The sequence below is a fragment of the Mustela erminea genome, chromosome 14, assembly GCF_009829155.1.
Source record: "Mustela erminea isolate mMusErm1 chromosome 14, mMusErm1.Pri, whole genome shotgun sequence".
NCBI lineage: Eukaryota > Metazoa > Chordata > Mammalia > Carnivora > Mustelidae > Mustela > Mustela erminea.
In genome coordinates this window covers 57,530,240-57,550,386 of record NC_045627.1, presented here as the reverse complement: position 1 = coordinate 57,550,386, position 20,147 = coordinate 57,530,240, and the positions used below count along the sequence as shown (strand labels likewise).

General features: G+C 37.0%; 2 protein-coding genes across 5 annotated transcripts in view; one reads left to right on the top strand and one right to left on the bottom strand.

Annotated features, from left to right (window-relative positions):
• Window positions 1–20,147, top strand: part of FGFBP3 (fibroblast growth factor binding protein 3) — a 130,624-nt gene that overhangs the window by 17,872 nt on the left and 92,605 nt on the right. The window lies entirely within an intron of this gene.
• BTAF1 (B-TFIID TATA-box binding protein associated factor 1) overlaps window positions 541–20,147 on the bottom strand; it is a 97,930-nt gene continuing 78,323 nt past the window's right edge. For both annotated transcript variants that reach the window (XM_032311686.1, XM_032311688.1), the window contains 12 exons: window positions 19,913–20,034; window positions 19,654–19,821; window positions 17,939–18,016; window positions 17,671–17,800; window positions 16,140–16,281; window positions 15,923–16,053; window positions 13,468–13,593; window positions 11,588–11,740; window positions 5,515–5,726; window positions 4,143–4,302; window positions 3,588–3,758; window positions 541–2,097 (listed from right to left, as the gene is read on the bottom strand). In XM_032311686.1, coding sequence (XP_032167577.1) covers window positions 1,954–2,097; window positions 3,588–3,758; window positions 4,143–4,302; window positions 5,515–5,726; window positions 11,588–11,740; window positions 13,468–13,593; window positions 15,923–16,053; window positions 16,140–16,281; window positions 17,671–17,800; window positions 17,939–18,016; window positions 19,654–19,821; window positions 19,913–20,034 — 1,737 coding nt within the window. In that variant the 3' untranslated portion in view covers window positions 541–1,953. The remainder of the gene's footprint in view (window positions 2,098–3,587; window positions 3,759–4,142; window positions 4,303–5,514; window positions 5,727–11,587; window positions 11,741–13,467; window positions 13,594–15,922; window positions 16,054–16,139; window positions 16,282–17,670; window positions 17,801–17,938; window positions 18,017–19,653; window positions 19,822–19,912; window positions 20,035–20,147) is intronic.

The window sequence follows — 20,147 nt, the reverse complement described above, 5'->3', positions numbered from 1 at the left end:
ATACAATTCAAAAGGTTATTTTTTTAATGTTATAGTCACACTAAGTCTTCCCCTGACCTCCAACCCGTCTTTTTTCCATTGAGAGGCAATCATTTTCCTGTCTATGCTTGCTACTAGAAATATTTTACTCTCTGAGAATTTAATCTACCTAAATATCTAACCTTTCAAATTGGAAAAAGACCTTTAACTTTTGTGAATTCTTCTCCCCCCCCCTTCCTATTTAATTATATACTGTCACCTACATATTCTTAGAAAACATCAGACATTATGAGGTATGTTAATTAGCTGGCTTATGTAAAGGGCAAATAAAGATTTAACTCAGGTATACTCATTCAGCTACTCAGTGATATTACGATGGATGTTCTAGATAAGAGTTTCCTTTTGTTCTTCTACAATCTGAATATAAATACTAAACTGTGAAGAAATAACTACTTAGTAAAAAAAAAAAAGGTGTTAAGCTTTTTTAGAACCTTTATATCTGAATAATTTTAGGCTTTTGCTTTTTCTAGTGGTATTTCCTACAAATAACACACAGTTGCATATGTTTTACAGTTTCAATCTTACTTTTTATTCTCTGTGGAATGCTAGGTTTAATGTTACAGTATGGTTGTCAAAGCTACTGAAATGTGACAAATGTCCATGTCTAAATGCTGCAGAACAGTATAACTTTAATGATTTTAAACAAAAAAGTTGTTACTTTACAGCTGAGGTCTGATGGTTTTTAAACCGATGCCTATGTGTATGGCCAGCCACAAACCCTGGGGATGTTTATTACCTGTACATGTATATACAAATATATCCCATACATAAATATGCACACAGGCACATATTAATTTATGTGTGAAATTTATAAAATTATATACATACACATACATGCATATCTATATACATATACCCACCCTCACCATTGAGCTCACTTTTCTAACACTAATCAGCTTCATGCCTAATTATTATTGCTGCCCAGTATAACTACATGATTTTAGTGCCAATACCAAGCACCTTTCAGGATGCAGGATAGGTATGTCTGTGCATATAGATATGTGTATTTATGTATGTTGTGTATATAAAGGAATTATTTCTCCCTTTTATGCTTCAGTCATGCATTACTACAATAAACAGTCTTTTCACCATAGGTTTTAGAATTCTAAACAGTGTAAAATCTACTTCTGGAAAACTGTATATGTTCATAGTTACAAAAAATATATTATATATATATATGATTGAAACCTATTGAGTACATATGTTCTCTGAATCTGGCTATATCCTAGCCATTAGATAAATTAAAAAAACACCCTATTAATAGGATGTTATGATAGCCTTAAATAGACCATTACCTGTATTTAGAATAGTTGATATATTTTAAAAGTTGACAAAATGATGTTAAAGATTTGAAAAACACTATGCATCTGCATTAAATATATAAAGGTTTCCACCAAGGGCCAGGTTCAATTCATTGTCTAAGATTTTCATGTTCCAAGAGTGACCAATATCAGTCATTATTCTTAAAATTATGGCTCATTAAGGCTTTTATACAAAAAAAGCCCTATTTTTAATCATTTATAAAAACAAGTTCTATTTAAAAGAAAAAATGTACATGAACACTAAAGTACTCATGGATATTATCCTGTACAAAGTGACGATGTAAAGATAAGAGGCTCGTTCCCAGTAAGAACACCTCATGGTAGCACATGTAAACCTGGTTTGGTTCCTCTGCTCTGCAGCTATTCAGCATGTAAAATTTAAACCATTTCACATTAACATTTAAATTTAATACAGTGCAAATATTTGAGAATAACTTGTTCCCCCCAGTGAAACAAGAACCAGCGTTATGCTGAATATTCTTCAGATCTATTTACACATTGAGCTAAAAGTTCACCATAAACTTTGAAATTTGCTGAATATCAGCAGAAATGTAACTGAACTAGCAGCAATTGCATTTACAATATTTGATAGTTACTTGAGAGAATGCATAAAATTTTCCAGGCTGTACTCTGAATCATATTGCTCTTGATCCCAAAGATCACTCAGGTTTTCAAGAATTGATTTCATACTTGCTTTTCCGGAAGTAGAGGTGTCAGCTTTTTCTGCTTTGCCATCCTTAAGAAAAATTGGCAGAAAGACAAAAGGAAAGATTATGAACTTCAGAAATAATATTCTACTTTAAAATATCATACTTGTTTCTAACACTGCACTCATTCAACAGGTAAACACTTTAAGCAATGCGTAAATCTGTGATTTCATAACCTAATTCTATTTTCCCAGTCCTAACAGTTTTATCATTTTAAGCTGTTTATTTAGGAAGAATTTCAAGAACATTACAAAGAACTCATTAATTGTGTATGTACATATATTAGATATATAAATCAGCTTTTCTCCCAAACCATTTGAGAGTTAAGTTGTAGATGTTATGTCTTTTTATCCCTAGACAGGAATCAGCCTGTATTCTTGAGAACAAGGATGTTCTCTTACATAATCATAGTATAATGCTCATTTATACTTAATTATAAATAAAAATTATAAATATATTATTATTATTTATAAACAATTTTATTTTAATTAAACTTAATATCGCTATGTAGTCCATATTCAAATTTTGTCAATTGTCACAATAAGGCCCTTTACAGCAATGGCTTTTGCTTCCTTGAAATATCTCCTGAGCATAGTTCTGCTTCTTAAAAGTCACCCAAAAGAATATTCTTTCAAAGAGAATAAAAGCTATTTAAAAACAGGAATCCAGGTTTCTTTGATCCTTCTTTTTTATAGATTACATGTATCTTATTCAACTTTACTTACATGATGTGACTGAAGAACCTCCCACACTGGGCCATCTCTTGGGGACTTACTTACTAATTACTGTTTAAAACGCAGCACCCAGCACCAGACACAATATTCTAAATGTGGACTTAACACACACAATACAATGGAACTACTCTCTCTCATATTTGGACATTATAATTCTTTACAGCTCATTTAATTATCTATGGCCATTTCTCACCATAATTTATACTAAGTGTGCAGTGGATTTTTCTGAACCTATGCAGGACTTTAAATCCAACCCTACTGGTTTTACATTATTACACCAATATTTCTAAGATGTTGTATCCTTTGATTATAGACTGTTATCTGATGTTTTAGTTCCATCATCCAAAATAATGATAATGGCTTCTATTTGAGAATTTATACTAGGTACCTTTTCTAAGCACTCACATATTCTATTTCACTTTATCTTTACAACCATGTAGTGATACCAGCATTTCTATCCTCCCATGGGCACAGAAGTCTCTGAGCAGACAAGTTAATTTGCCAAAGGTCATCAATTAATAGGAGGCAGGGCAAGAAACACAGACCCACATCTAGCTGACTCCAGTGATAGCTGTCTTTTAGTAGGAAAGGGCTAAGAAACCTCGAGGCAGGACACTAAAGAGAGAAATCTAAGAGTTTTATCTGGATATCAAAAATCCCTCAGAGGGTTGTCTCAATAATACTAAAGTGAATGCCTTTTGCTGCTTACCTTAATACTTTCACCAAGCAGTCCTGGGAAGTCCCTGAACACATTAAAGATATAGCAAATTGTATAAGTTCTTTACCTTATCAAGAGTAAACAGATCAAGAAGTTGATCTGTCCCCATACTCTGCAAACTAGAATTCTCTTGGCTGATAACAGTATTTGCTATGTTCATCTTGAATTTCTGCAAACCCATTATTTTCTCTTCCAATGTTCCTCTGGTTATCAATCGGTACACGTTAACCACACGTTTCTGAATGACAAAAAGAAGTAAACAACTGTAGCACAAATAAACTGATAAGCTTTGAGGTTCACCAAGTCAGGGGGCTTGCATACTTGAACCAAGTACTTAACTACTACCTAATTAGGATTGGATTTTCTTTATTTAACAGGCTTCATGAGCTTAATATTTTATCATTTTGCAGAGAATTAAGTATTAGGAAAGGACAGTGTCCAAGTTTCCTTAGCCCAAGTACCTTATTTAATACATGAGGAGGTGGTGCCACAGATTGGGTGACTTGCCTAAGGTCACAACACTTAGCTTCCGAGAATAAACTTAAACCAAGGCTTCTTGGCTTTTTTGGGTGAGTATTTTTCCCAGGGTACAAGTTAACACCTGTGAGTGATGACTTTTTACCTGCCCAATGCGATGGGCCCGGTCCATGGCTTGTAGATCACGCATAGGATTCCAGTCGTGTTCCACAAATACTACAGTGTCAGCGCCTGTTAAGTTAAGCCCCAGGCCACCAACATGAGTTGTAAGTAAAAGAACATCTATGGATGGATCATTGTTAAACCTGAAAGTATAGATATTTAAAAAAAAAAAAAATTAGTATATTTCTAAGGTTTCAGTAACAAACTGGGCCTTTAACATGTAGATACAGAAGAGTTGGGGGGAAAGGCTAGCTCAGTCAGGAAAATCAGAGGATGAGGTGGTTGCTACTATTATGTTAATCCTAGAAGATACTGATAAAAGTTCTGACATCTAAGAGCTTCTAGGAAAAAGAAAAACTAACATTATTACCAAGCTACCATTTATTCCATTTTCACCATGAATCAAACGATGGGCTTTTGTACTTTGTGTGCATTATGTTGTTATAATAGCTCTATTAGGATATTATCATTGTCCTTATAGATATTATCATTTTTGATAAATAAGCCCAACAGAACACGTCTAGAGTCAGGAGTCAAACCTGGGTTTTTCTACCTGCAAAGCCCCTTTGTGGGTCTCTAAAACTTGTGCCTAACAATGTCTTAGAGATGCTTATAAAAAATGCTCACTCTTATGGTCAACAGGTCTGGGACAAAACCTAGGAATCTGCATTTAAAAAAACCAACCCCTGGGATGCCTGGGTGCCTCAGTCAGTTAAGCTGCTGCCTTTGGCTCGGGTCATGATCCCGGGGTCCTGGGATTGAATTCCACATCAGGCTCATTGCTCAGCAGGGAACCTGCTTCTTTTTCCGCCTCTGTTTATGTGCTCGCGCTCTCTCTCTCTCTCTCTGACAAATAAATAAGTAAAATCTTAAAAGAAACCCCTACTTTTAGAAAACCCCTACGGTTTCTCAAGTAGAGAATGCAGACAACCCTTAAACACTGCACTCACCAATTCTGCCTTCTACCGGGCCAGCTTCCAATTTGTTCTCAGCAGAGACACAGGGATGTCAGAGATCTTAGCTAAGCCACTTGTTTGTGTCCTCCTACCCTAACCTCCCAAAAAAGATAAGGAGGAAAGTCATTGTCTCTATTTTCTGTTGATGCCTTAAATTTCTTCCATGCCCTTCAGAGTGCCTTCCTAATATTGTCATGCTTTTTCTTTTCTTCTTTAACTAAAACTATCAATTCTATTTTTGGAGTTCTATATTTTAAAATGGGTTTAGTTGGGCTGAATCATACCGTAACAAAACACATGTGTAGATATTTAGCCAAAGAAAATGTTTCATGAGGCAAACTTCTATGTAAATAACAACTGACTATAACTTGCTTTCTAAGAGTTTTAGAAGCCACTTACCGTGAAACAATGGAATGCCTCTGACCAGGAGGTATGCTGCCATCTAATCTCAGGTAAGTGACAGAGGGCAAGTGAGGTTTGAGAAGATCATGTTCCACTATATCAAGCATGCTTTTAAGCTGACAGAAGATCAGTATCCTGTGCTGGGCCACAACAGACTCTGTGCCACTCTCTGAAGTGCTGCCATTTCCCAAACCACAGTCCAACAGCAACTTGAAAAACAGAATCAGCTGTTACACAGGTGTCCAATAAAGGAGGCAACCAATCTCACTGTGACAAATACTTCTTGTGGTAAGAAAAGGCTAAGCTCATCTGTCACCTGGGAAGCAGACTGGCACTCTGGGTTGTAATCTGTTAGCCTGCAGCCTCTGGAACTAGTTTGTGAGGTGTTCAGGCTTAGAATTTCCTCATCACCTCTTCAGGAGGTTCTCTGATAGGCCCCTCTCCCCTTTCCTGAGTTACCTGAGGCTCAGTAGAATCTCAATAAATGTTTATTGAAAATGAAGACCTCCAGGCAAATGGTTCATGAAAAGTTATAAAAGAACAGAGTGGGGGTGGCTGGCTTAGTCGGTAGAGTACACGACTCCTGATCTCTGGGTCATGAGTTCAAGCCCCATGTTGGGTATGGAGCCTACTTAATTGAAAAAAAAGAAAAGATAGAACAGTATGAAGAAAACATAACGTAGCAGCTAAATTTGGCAGAAATCAAAATTACAGAAAAGAGAACCAAAAGCATCTAGTGAGATCTGGATTCCTGAGCTTACTACAATATAGTTAGTGACCAGTATCTTTAACAGCAAGAACCATGATGCTATAGATCTTTTGTATTTCCTGCTACATTATGGTTTAGTGCCTGGCATATAGCAGGTATGACAAATGAACAAATATCCAAGTAAGTGAACAAAATCCAAGAAAATCATGTGTATATCTGTTTGGGAAACTAAAGTACCCAGTATTTACTCTACTTCATTCCTAGGACCTTAAGATAGTAAATTCTGCCCAAAACGTAAGACCTCAATGCAGGAGGCTTTCTCCTTTCTACTCATTAAAGTTACTCAGAAAACCAAAAGCTCAGCTGGACAAGATAACCAAAAGGGCACCCAGGTAAACTCCAAATTCAGTGTAAAACTTACTGTGCAGAAAGAAGATAACAAAGCAGACCTGAAATGCTTTTCTTAGAAAGTCCAGCTTGCAAGGTCTGTCCTTGGCTGAAACAAGTCTTGAAATTTGGGTTTTGAGTCTTTCCATTGTTCCCTACCTGATAAGGATGGCCTACTGTGCTTAAACTGTTATACAAACAATATGATTATGCTGAGACTGGCTTGCTTTCTGGGAGTCTAGAGTTTTGGTATATACTAGGCAGAGAGAATCTACATGATCGGAGCCAATAAAAACTTTGGGCATTGAGTCTCTAATTAGCCCATGTGTTAAGTAATATTTCACATGTACTATCATAATTTGATGCTAGGGGAAAAACAAATGTTCTCTCTCTTCTACCTTAATAGCCCTTAAATTGTAAATTTTTGCCCTAAGCTTTCCCTCCCTCCTTGATGTAAAGTACATAGTATACTACACCAAGGAACTCCTCCAGGTGGAATAAAGAAAACTGATGAATGTAATTATCTCTATCCCATGCCTCTAAATCTGCAATCATATTACGATCTTTGTTTTTAAAAATCTGGGGTGTTTTAAAAGACTATAACTAGGTGGTATCCAGTATAAAGAATGTGATACCAGTGGGAAATTCTACATGGCTTCTTTGTATAAAAGAGGAGCTCTAGGGGCGCCTGGGTGGCTCAGAGGGTTAAGCCTCTGCCTTCGGCTCAGGTCATGATCTCAGGGTCCTGGGATCGAGTCCCACATCGGGCTCTCTGCTCAGCAGGGAGCCTGTTTCCTCCTCTCTCTCTCTCTGCCTGCCTCTCTGCCCGCTTGTGATCTCTGTCTGTCAAATAAATAAATAAAATCTTGAAAGAAAAAAAAAAAAAAGAGGAGCTCTAGATAGTAATTTATCAGAATGTCTGCCATGCACATTCAATTATCTTAGTCCTTTAGGCAACAATATCAAACCCTACAGATAACCATTCATATTAAGAACATCCATCTAAGACTTCATATTTACCATACAATCTTCCTGATACCTTCTTTCAGTGTAGCACTATCTTACTGGATATATGGACATATCATTTGACTAAATATTCTTGTCTGGCAGCAGAACTGGCATTCTGGTTTTCCCAATAATGTCTTATAACCTGAGTTTGCTCTGAGAGGCTTGATGAAATCCAAGTATTCTGGCAAAATCTAGTTTGCAGCCTTATAGAGCTGATTACCAGACTCTAGGAAAATGGTTACCAAGGCCCCTGATAGGAGTGTAGGAGAGGCCAGATGCCTTCCTAGAAAGCAATTTAATCTTGCCCTAACTTCGGTACAGCTAAATTAACCCAGGTTTTTCAAACTGTTCCTCATTTATGGCCCAGAACCATAAATGATACTCAAAATTTGGTGTGATAGATATAAAAGACAGTGAAACTGTGATGCCCTCATTTTGGCCATTATATTATTATTAATCCTGCCCAAGATCACATGAGCTTTACTTACCAGTAACTAATTCATACATAAACTATACAAGTTTATAGTGAACCTACCATCAAATCAAATGCAACTTCACACTATATGAATGTTTGCCAAGTCTGACAGAATCTGTAAGTTTTTTAAAACTGACTTTGCTTATTTCCATTAAATTTTACCTATAGTTTCAGTTTATCCTTCCAGTATCCTGAAATTTTAAAATTCTGGCAATATTAGATAATTCTGGCACTATTACTTGCTTATAAACATGTTTCTGTATTTCTAGTGCCAGGTTTATTTTATTTTTTATTTATTTGACAGAGATCACAAGCAGGCAGAAGGGCAGGCAGAGAGAGAGGGAGGAGGAGGCAGGCTCCCCACTGAGCAGAGAGCCTGATGCGGGGCTCAATCCCAGAATCCCGGGATCATGACCTGAGCCGAAGGCAGAGGCTTTAACCCACTGAGCCACCCAGGCATCCCTTAGTGCCAGATTTTTAAAAAGTAAATATGACTTCTCCCCTAATTCAGAGAATAGACATATTTTAGATGAAAGCAAACAAGAAAGCAAGCTAGTTCTCTATCCCCTAAGGCAGAAACTTTGCTCTAAATGGCTGAAAAGAACTGGGAAAATAGAAAAGTCAGGTTCTAGAAAAGCCCTCCATAAGTATGGCCAGAAATAATATGTAAGCTGCAGAGTTCCTAAGCATCTTAATTCCAGACACTTCAGAATGACAAGAAGCATTTTAAAGTGAGAGATCAGAATGCTGTCCAGACCCTTCTCACTCTTAAGAGCATTTTCAGTATCTTAATAAATCTCTGTCACTTTACTCACAAAAAAACAAAAAAAAGAGAGAGAGAGAGAGAGAGAGAGATCAGTTTAAGTAATAACTGCAGGGGAAAAAAATAATGTGCAAAAGGATAAACTAAAAATAATTTCAAGCCTATAATTAAAGTGTAGATGAAATTCAACATTTTTTTGAAATCTAATTAGCGGATCCCTTGACTAAGTATATCTTAGAGCTTTATCTAATATATCCAGCTATGTTGAGGATCTGGATGGCTCAGTCAGTTAAGCATCTGCCTTCAGCTCAGATCATGATCCCAGGGTACAGGGATCAAGTCTCATGTTGGGGTCCCTACTCAGTGGGCAGTCTGCTCCCCACTCGTGATCTCTCTCTCAAATAAATAAAATCTTTAAAAAACGTATCAGCTATGTTAAGAAATTTGTGAACACTTCATATACAAATTTAGTTTAGTCAAATAAAACTATTCCATATATAAACCACCTAAACACAAAAGTCATTCTTCCTTTTTATGGAAAATGCATTCTTTTATATTTATATTTAATAATATAAGGATACATGCCTGGATGTCATATGTCATTATTTAACATTTTCTATATTAACCAATGTGAAATAAAAAATCTTTCATTAGTTATTTTCAATGAAATTTAGGCCAGAATGACTACAGAAAGCAAGAACAATTACTAAATTACTAAAGTCCAGATTTTATAGTAAGCTCTTAATTTCTTTTTTTAAAGATTTATTTGACAGAGAGAGACACAGCAAGAGATGGAACACAAGCAGAGGGAGTGGGAGAGGGAGAAGCAGGCTTCCCGCCAAGAAGAGAGCCTGATGCGGGGGGCTCAATCCCAGTGCCCTGGGATCATGACCCGAGCTGAAGGCAGCTGCCTAACCAAATGAGCCATCTAGGCACCCCTAAGCTCTTAATTTTTTTTTTTTTTAAGACTGTATTTATTTATTTGACAGAGATCACAAGTAGGCAGAGAGGCAGGCAGAAAGAGAGAGGGGAAAGCAGGCTTCCTGCTGAAAGCCTGATGCGGGGCTTGATCGCAGGACCCTGAGATCATGACCTGAGCTGAAGGCAGAGGCTTAACCCACTGAGCCACCCAGACACCCCCTCTTAAGTTCTTAATTTTTAAGACAACGTAGAACTAAATGTATTAGCCTTAACATTTTCGTGCTTGAAATTGGTTCTTTTAAAAAGTTTAACCTTTTGGGGGTGCCTGGGTGGCTCAGTGGGTTAAAGCCTCTGCCTTCAGCTCAGGTCATGATCCCAGGGTCCTGGGATCTAGCCCCCAGTTGGGCTCTCTGCGTAGCGGGAGTCTGCTTCCTCCTCTCTTTCTGCCTGCCCCTCTGCCTACTTGTGATCTCTATCAAATAAATAAGTAAAAAAAAAAAAAAAAAAGTTTAACCTTTTGAAATCTTAGAATTTTCAAAAATTCTGTTTCTGAAAGCTATATACCCAGAAAGCAACATGAGCAAACTGGCAGAGTAGGCAGCTCCTGATAAAACTCAGAGCTCCACACTGATGCACATTACAATCAAACCATTCAGAGAAAGTCCTGACAGCAGCAAGAAAAGGTGAATTCGTCATGTAAAAGGGATCTCAGTAAGGTCAATATTTCTCATCAGAAACAATGGAAGAGATTATTGAAGAAAGTGAAAGGATAATCTACAGAATGGGAGAACATATTTGCAAAACCATGTATCTGATAAGGGCTTAATATCTAGAATATAAAAGAACTCTTAAAACTCAACTAAAGACAAAAAAAAAAAAAAAAACCTCAACCAAAGACAGACTATACAATTTAAAAATGGTCCAAGAACTTAAAAGGCATTTTCAACAATGAGATAGCCCTTCATACCTACTGGGATGGCTACAATAAATAAAAAAATGTTGGATAGGATATGGAGAAAATGGAACACTAACGTATTTGCTGATGGGAATGTAAATAGTACAACCACCGTGGAAAAATCTGAGAGGCCCTGAAAAAGTTAAAGATAGAATTTCTCTATGATCCAGCAAATCCACTCCTAGTCTACATCCAAAAGAACTGAAAAGAGGGGCTGTTTAAACAGATACTTATTAGCCCATGTTCATTGCAGTATCGTTCACAATAGCCAAAAGGTGGAAACAACCCAAGTGTCCATCAACATATGACCAGATAAATAAAATGTGATATATAAATAATAATGGAATATTATTCAGCCATAAAAATGAAGTACTGATACATCTACAAACACAAATAAACCTTGAAAAATGAAGTGAAATAAGCCAGTCACAAAAGTGCAAGTATTTAGAGTAAAGTATATTTAGTGCAAGTATTTAGGTAAATTCATACAGATATCGAGTGGACTAAAGGGCACCAGGGGTTGGAGGAAAGGAGAACAGGAAGTTATTATTGCTTAATGGGTACCCAGTTTCTGTTTAGGTGATAGCAAAATTTTGGAAATAGTGGCAATAGCTGCCCAACATTGTGAATGTAACTAATGACATAGAATTGTACACTTAAACATGGTTAAAATGGCATATCTTATACTATATATATTTGCCCTTTAAAAAAAGCTAAACCAGACAGAAATGGTACAAATTAAAAAATAAAAGAAATGGTAAACACATCAGTAATCTTTTGGAAAATCAAATTTACCCAGTGTTACAATCAAGAATAAGTAACACACATCTAACACTCATGAGACCTACTTACCTGTTTCAAAGCTGAGAGTTTAGGGGCATGTTGGATGTCATGAAGAGAAGAATTCTGAACTGCCAGTTTTTCAGTAGTACTTTTGAACTCTGGATGTTGAGGTGTTAAGACTAATGCTGGATGATTGCACAGTTTACGTAAGTACTGTAATGCCTTCAAGGGGGGAAAAAGTATATACAAGTCCATACATGCCACAAATGTCATGTCTCAGTATCTTTTCCTATTCTATTCCATCCATAGAATGCCCTTTTTCCTATTCTTGCTACTCCTACTCATTCTACAAAAATTAATTCAAATGTCTCATCTGGGATGCCCTCATCAGTGCTTCTTGTGCAGTATATGAGAGCATTTATAGCTTGTATAAATTTTACAGTTTACATCTGTCTCCCTCACTAGATAATGAGCTTCTCATGGCAAAAAGACCCTTTTCCCAGTCAAAGTGCCTGATAATGCTTACAGATGCTTTTGGAATAAGGCAACATTTTCTAAAGATTTCCTCAGGGTTTCTCAAACTTCAGTGTGTACAGAAATTTCTTGAGGACCTTATAGATCTGCAAATCTCTCCCCTACACAGTATTCTAATTCAGCAAAGCAGGGAGAGGGGAAGGTGGAATGAGGTGGTTATATCAATTGGTTAAGAATCAGAACCCTATATGGTCCTTCTTTCTTTTCTCTAATTCAACTACATTCTTTCTCTTGCCTTTTACTTGGCTTATTATTTGGGTCTTGATATTTCTGTTAGCTCGACTGACAAGGCTCAAGAGACTTCTGGACACTATAATAGAAACTATAGGAGAGGGTTTTAGCCTTCACAACTACCTCTCCCCGTCTTTTATCTTTAAAAAGGTTATAGTATTTAATTTATTGGTAGCAATATTGGTAGAAAATTTCAAAAGGGACAGAAAGACTGAATTGACACTTTCTCTTTTTCATTTGCTATTCCCTGAGCACACAAGACATACATATCTCAAGACGTCTGTACTTTGGGTATCCTTGCCTGGAATCACTTCCCCCACATATCTGCATGCCTCAGTCTTCCAGATCTCTGCTTGTATGTCACCCTCTCAGTGAAGCCATTCCTGATCCCTGTACTAAAAACCACAACTCCTATACTATATAACACCATATGCTGCTTCATTTTCTCTTACATAATATGTATTTTACTTACTCCTTTTTCAACGCTATAAAGGAAGGAATTTGTTTTTTCCAATGCTTTAAACCCTGAAATTCCTGCCTTGTAGCAGGCATTCCAATTTTTTTTAATGTAAAGCAAAGAGTCTCTAAAAACTCTTTTCATGTAATATACAAAAATATATTGCATTTTGTATAATTTTATTCATTTTTTTATGTTAGTCACTATGCAGTACATCATTAGTTTCTAATGTAGTGTTCCATGATTCATTGCTTGCATGTAACACCCAGTGTTCCACTCAATACGTGCCCCCTCCTTAATATGCATCCCCCTCAGGCTAACCCATCCCCCCACACCCCTCCATCTCTAAAACCTTCAGTTTGTTTCCCAAACTCCATAGTCTCTCATGATTTGTCTCCCCTTCTGATTTCCCACTCTTCATTTTCCCCTTCCTTCTCCTAATGTCCTCTGTGCTATTCCTTGTTTCACAAATAAGTGAAACCATCTGATAATTGATTTTCTCTGCTTGACTTACTTAGCATAATCTCCTCCAGTTCCAACATTTTGTATAATTTTAATATTAAATTACTTATTTCTAATTATGAAAATAAATTAGTACTTTTATTTTCAAGAATGTATACACAGTATTGAAAAAATGTAAATAAATCTATACTTCAGTATTCCATGTAAAAACTGCCGTACTGAAGAACATGATTCTTTAAGAATTAAAAAAGACTATAATCTATACCTGGAATACATGGCCTGTAGCTTTAAGCTTTGGTTTTTCAGTTTCTTCGGAAAGTGCAGCTGAAGAAACTGTTTCATCAACATCACACTTGGCACGAGACTTAGCAAAATCCTCATAGAGCTGAACCTGTAAAATTGTACCCCCAAAAGCAGTAAGTACATTTATTTTCAACTGTTCAAAACATAGCTAGCAAATGCCAGTAAGAGCAGTGATTCAGACCAGTCCTCATTAAAGAAAGTATGATATCTATGCTTTACTCCTGATTACAAATTACCCACTGCATCTTGGTAAATTCCTTTAAAATTACATTTAGAGGGGCGCCTGGGTGGCTCAGAGTGCTAAGCCTCTGCCTTTGGCTCAGGTCATGATCCCAGGGTCCTGGGATCGAGCCCCACATCGGGCTCTCTGCTCAGCACGGAGCCTGCTTCCTTCCTCTCTCTCTCTGCCTGCCTCTTGCCTACTTGTGATCTCTGTCTGTCAAATAAATAAAATCTTTTTAAAAAAAAATTACATTTAGAAAACAAGTATAACACTTTAAGCTTGGCTGCTAAAATATTAAAAACTAGTCAAACAGTCCTAGACTCAGTATTTCCACTCTGTTGAGGAAGATAAATACATTACCAATAAAAGAGAACCTGAACCCCTACAAGTGAGAAAACTTTCTCTAAGGTATGTAGTACCCTGTAAGTACATTCCGAAAGACCCAAGTTTTATTTTTTTTTTTTAATTTTAAAGATTTTTATTTATTTATTTGATAGAGAGAGATCACAAGTATGCAGAGAAGCAGGCAGAGAGAGAGGGAGAAGCAGGCTCCCCGCTGAGCAGAGAGCCCGATGTGGGGCTCGATTCCAGGACCCGGAGATCATGACCTGAGCCGAAGGCAGAGGCTTAAACCACTGAGCCACCCAGGCGCCCCAAGACCCAAGTTTTAAATGAATGCTATTGCTGGGGTGCCTGGCTGGCTCAGTTAGTTGAACATGTGACTCCTGATCTCTGAATTGTAAGTTCGAGGCCCAGGCAGGGTACAGAGATTACTTTTGAAATAAATAAAACTTTTTTAAAAAGGTAAAAGGAGAGAATACTACTGCTACCTAAAAGGAGAACTCATGAACGTTGAAACATTACCTTGGGGTCTGGGTTCCTGCCTTGTACATGCTAAAACACTATGAAAGGGAAGTGCCAAGAAACAGAAATCAAGAGTATAAAAACCCATGAATGCTAAATAAAGCCAAATGTCACTTCCCTCCCAACTCCTCTTCTTCAGGCTACTTAAATGTGTTTTATACCACCATCATACCATGGATTTTTTTTTTTTTTTTAAGATTTTATTTTAAAGTAATCTCTACACCCAACGTGGGGCACAACTCTGAGATCAAGAGTTGCATGCTCTACTGAAAGAGCAGACCAAGTGCCCCTACCATGAATTTTTTTCATACGGCACCTTTCCTTTATTGTACTTACTTCAAAAAGTCTTCATCTCATTGCTCCTAAAATATTCAAGAAATACCAATCCCATTTTTACAGATGAGGAATGGAGGTGAAACAAATGAGGTAGGTAATATAAATGGTCATAAGAGATCTCAGCATCTAGATTAGTGTCCTGCTAAGCTCTAAACTCAAGTTGTACAGATAGGAAAGAACCCAAGTTTCTGAGTGTGTCTGTATATCTTTTATTCATTTTATTATACTAAATCAACGCATAATACTGAAATGGATGAATGGATGCCACACTAACCTCGAACCTGAAGTTAAAAAACAGAAAATTCTGACTATAGGCCATGTCTTACTAAGACAAGGGATAGTTTCCCCTCACAAAATACTACACAAGGAAAGGCATACAAAAAATTCCTTTGAAAAAAAATAAATTCCTTTGATAATGGTCTCTGTATAAAATTAGAACTGTCTTATTCCAAAAATTTACTAGCAATGCAGAAGTACTTTTAAAGGGATGTGGTCCACTTCCCAGGTTTGAAACTCAGCCCTGATATTTATTAGCTATATAACCTTGAGCAAGTTACTTAATGTTTCTGAGATCCCCTTTCCTTATTTGCAAAAATGGAGACTGATAATTCCTATAATGCTGTTGTGAAAATATGATGACATTACAGTAGATTTTTGGCCCTTATAAATATTCACTCATTTCTTTAACAATTTAACCTTGCAACTTTTCCAATTAATTCAGCATGTAAGAAAGCAACTACGATACTGGCTTTTATTTTGATGCCATATTCAAAATGCATATATTCAAATGTATATCCACATGTCAAAACAGATTCATTCAGGTGCTATCTCTACATGTTTGGAACAGAATCTTCCTAAAGTCTATGAAAGTAGAAGCTAGATTTGAGTGATAAAACCAAAGTCTAATCCCCTTTATTTCAATACTTGCATGGCTTATTCAAAGCATTCTCCTAATAAACATACCACCACCAACCACAATCACCAGATTTCTAACCTGCAGAGGACTGAGTGTACAGTAGTAGTCTTGAATAATTTTGGGTGGAAGATCCTGCAAAACATCTTCTTTCATTCTTCTCAAAAGAAAAGGCAGGACTTGGCGGTGCAGTGCATCCATCGCAAGAACACCTTTTAACAGTAAGAGAAAACGGCTTCAAAAGAGTTAGGAATAAGTAAAGTCACTTGCATGGTATAGAATTATATCTTTTTCATACCTGCTTCTTGTTCGCGACTAGAGCTTCGAGCATCCCTACTTGCTAATATAGGTTTACCATATCGAGCAGCAAACTGGCGTTCAGTCCCCAAAAATCCTGGCATGAGGAAGTCAAATAATGACCACAGCTCCAAAACGTTGTTCTGAATATAAGAAAGGAATGTCAGTTATTATTATTATTTTTTTTAGATTATTTATTTATTTGACAGGCAGAGATCACAAGTAGGCAGAGAGGCAGGCAGAGAGAGAGGAGGAAGCAAGTTCCACGCTGAGCAGAGAGCCCGATGTGGGGCTCGATCCCAGGACCCTGAGATCATGACCTGAGCCGAAGGCAGAGGATTTAACCACTGAACCACCCAGGCGCCCTGTCAGTTATCTTTTGTACTGGGATTATTTCCTTACACTTGGAAAATGGAATATTAATGAAAGCCCATTTATGATGACATAGATGAGGGGTAATCAATCACATTTTTATATATATTGTGTAAGTCTGTATTTTAATATGTAAATTTCACATCAGTATCCTTGGTGAAAATATTCTATTCTACTGGGTGGAATTTTCAAGCCTCTTCCACCAAAATAAGCCTTGGTCCATGGTGTTTAAATTCTACTGGTGGCATATATCAGGGAATAAAGAGAAGAGCAGAAAGATGAGTGTTTCTGAATCTCTTATCTTTGACACTAAAATTAACAGCAAGATTTAAAGAACTTGGCTGACATCACAATTTAAGGAAAACCTAGAAGAATTTCGTTATAGGTCAAGTCTATCCAGTACTCAAGGGCCATGAAACAGGCACAGTTTCTTTCCAATTCTACTGCTGAAGTTTCATTTTAAAAAAAGGAAGGAAAAAAAAATCAGCACTTTTCCATTTTAGATGCATTCCCAATATGTGTGGATCCTAAGGTACCATGTGGAGCTTTAGTGTGGTGTCTGCTTCTCCCTCTGCCCCCCACCCCGCTTGTGCTCTCTCTCTTGAATAAGGAAATCTTTTAAGATTTTATTTATTAACAGAGAGAGAGTGGGGTGGGGAAGACACAACCAGGGTGGGGAGATGGAGAGGGAGAAGCAGGCTTCACCAAGCAGGAGCTGGAGCCCGATGCGGGGCTCGATCTCAGGACCCTGGGATCACGACCTGAGCTGAAGGCAGACACTCAAAGACTCGGCCATTGAGGCGCCCCTCAAATAAATAAAATCTTAAAAAGATTTGAGAGAAAGAGAGTGAGCATGCACAAGCATCATGACCCTGAGGTCATGACCTAAGTGGACACCAGGAGTCGGATACTTAACCAACTGAGCCACCAAGGCATCCCTTCATATTGCTTTTAAAACCCAGTTTGCTCAGTTACTGTTACATACCAAATGAACCATTACAAAATGCAATTACTGGAAACTATCATTCCTAAAAAAAACTATCATTCCTTAAAAAAAAAAAGAAAAGAGAAGGAAAATACTTCTTTAATTCACTGCCAAATGTCAAATCAAGCCTTCTTTCCACATGGCAAATACATACAGAGACACAATAAATAACTACCTGGATTGGTGTTCCAGAAAGAATAATCCTATAATTAGCAGTCAGTTGTTTTACTGCTTTTGACAATTTTGTTTTTCCATTTTTGATGACATGGCCTTCATCAAGAATACAGTAGTTAAATTTAATATTTCTAAGGGAGAATAAGCAAAAAAATATAGTGTCTTTTAGTATATGGCAAGAACTATACGAAGAGACTTTCAGGCAGGAAAATATTAACTCTCTTCAAATTTGATACTGTTTTTCTAAACAAAAAAATTTTAATTCTTACCTAAAGAAATCTATGTCATTCCTCACAACATCATATGAAGCCACTATCAGATTGTGTCTTTTTACTTGATGCTGTAACCTGTATTTAAAAAGAAATAAATTAATCGGAAGCAAGGAACCTGCAAGTCCATAATATAACTTTGAAGTGGATGCTACTGCTACCATCTTACAGGGTGTTTTCAATATGTCTACTGAGCCCAACATTCCTTTGTGCTTGTTCTACATCCATGACCTTGCCACTTGAAGACCATTCTTCTTTTGACTTGGTCCTGTCAGCCTAACTCAGTCTAGCTAGAAAAGAGATTGGTACCTGATTCAAACCGTGGTGGACACTTTATTTGCTAACATCTCTTCCTTAAAGGCACTATTCCTTCCAAACTCCACGTTGTGCTGGGGGATGAGGGGAAGCCACGTGTGCCCATAATCACCAAAGAGATAAAGCACTAAATCAGGTTGAGCCATTCACAATATTTTATCCCCTGACCACAAAGACTGGTTTGGGAGCATGACCCAAACAAGGCCTGTCAGTCATTTCCAGTATTGATATAATCATGATGGGAGAGAGAAGATTGATTTCTGTTTACTACAGCTGCCAACCCAGAAGAATGTGGGTCTAAGACTATCTATGGTCTTTTTTTTTTTTTTTTTTTTTTTTTAATAGTAGGCTCCATGCCTGGCACGGAGCCCAACACAGGGCTTGAACTCACAACCTGAAGATCAAGACCTGAGCTGAGATCAAGAGTCAGACGCTCAACCTACTGAGCCACCCAGGCGCCCCTAAGTATGATCATCTTATCCACCAACAGCAGAGACCAATAAAACAAGCTGTGAATGGGGAGGAAGAGAAAATGAGAGCAATCTAGATGTGCCTGAAGCAATAATTCACCCCTGAAATTCTCAGTTTAGTGAATTAATGAATTTCTTATTTGTTTAAGCTAGTTTGAGCTTCTATACTTTTAAATTAATAAGTTCTGACAGACACTACAGTAAATTCTTTTAAAAGTGCAAGCTGATGACTTGCCTGTGTTCAAATCCTCACTCTGCCCATTAAATTAGTTGTAAGACCTTGGACCCAGGCCCCATGTCTTTTTTAGACTTTTATCTATAAACTGGGAACAAAAATAATAACCATACCTCATATGGTGATTGTGCAAATACATAATACATAATTTTACATAAATTTGAAACTACTAAGAATAATGCCCGGCTAATAAATGCTCTTACGGATACAGAAACACAGCAAATCTATGGACTAATCAGCAACCTATGATTCTCCATGTTTTAAAAGATGAACTGAAATCAATGAAATTCTGTTCTTCAAAATTTGTATTTAGGAACATAAAGGATGTACTAGTTTAAGAGAGAAAGGGTAAAGCTAACAGAACTCTAGCAATGCTATGGTATCAAGGCAGCCAGAGCAGTCACTATGAAGCAAAGTATTTTGGGGATTAGGGAGCTCTTAGAGAAAGCTATGCTGTGATCACAAGGCTCCCAAGAAGGGCAGAGTTCCTAGGTCAAATACTTAAAAAGCCCAAATGACTGTTAACATTGGTTGAAGTCCTTAAACTTTGATGAGTCTCACTGATTTTATAATGTATATTCATCTTTCTTAAATTAAGAAAGTTTCTGACAACTAAAAAAACTAGAATTTTTAATAAATTTTATCCTAAAGTTCTCAAGCAAAAGAGTAAACATTTTTTGTTGTACAGTTCTTACCTTATTCTTTCAGTAGGAGGTCCAGTATAGTGTAATGGATTGAGATATTCTTTGGAGCAAAATTTACCTACTTCATCCACCCAGTGACCTGTTAATGTTGGTGGACAAACCACCAAGGAAGGAAGTGGCATACATTCTGCCAATTTTGATCTTGCATATTCCTGGGCCCTTTACAACAACAGAACATAACGAATTAACTGGCTTGTTTACATTTCTTAGCATCTGAAAGCTCCTTTTAAAAAACAGTATTTTAAATTACCTGTGACAGTGATCTCCTGCAAGAATGCAGATGGACTGTAAAGTTTTTCCTAAGCCCATGTCATCACACAGAATTCCATGAAGTTTATACTTATTAAGAAATGCTAACCAGTTCACACCATCCTGAAAGGTTGGGAGAAAGAGGAAAATTAGAAATATGAACAGAACATAAAAATTTTTTTCTTGTAAAACATGTACGTACAGACCAAAAATCTTTATTTTTATAGGTAAAAGAG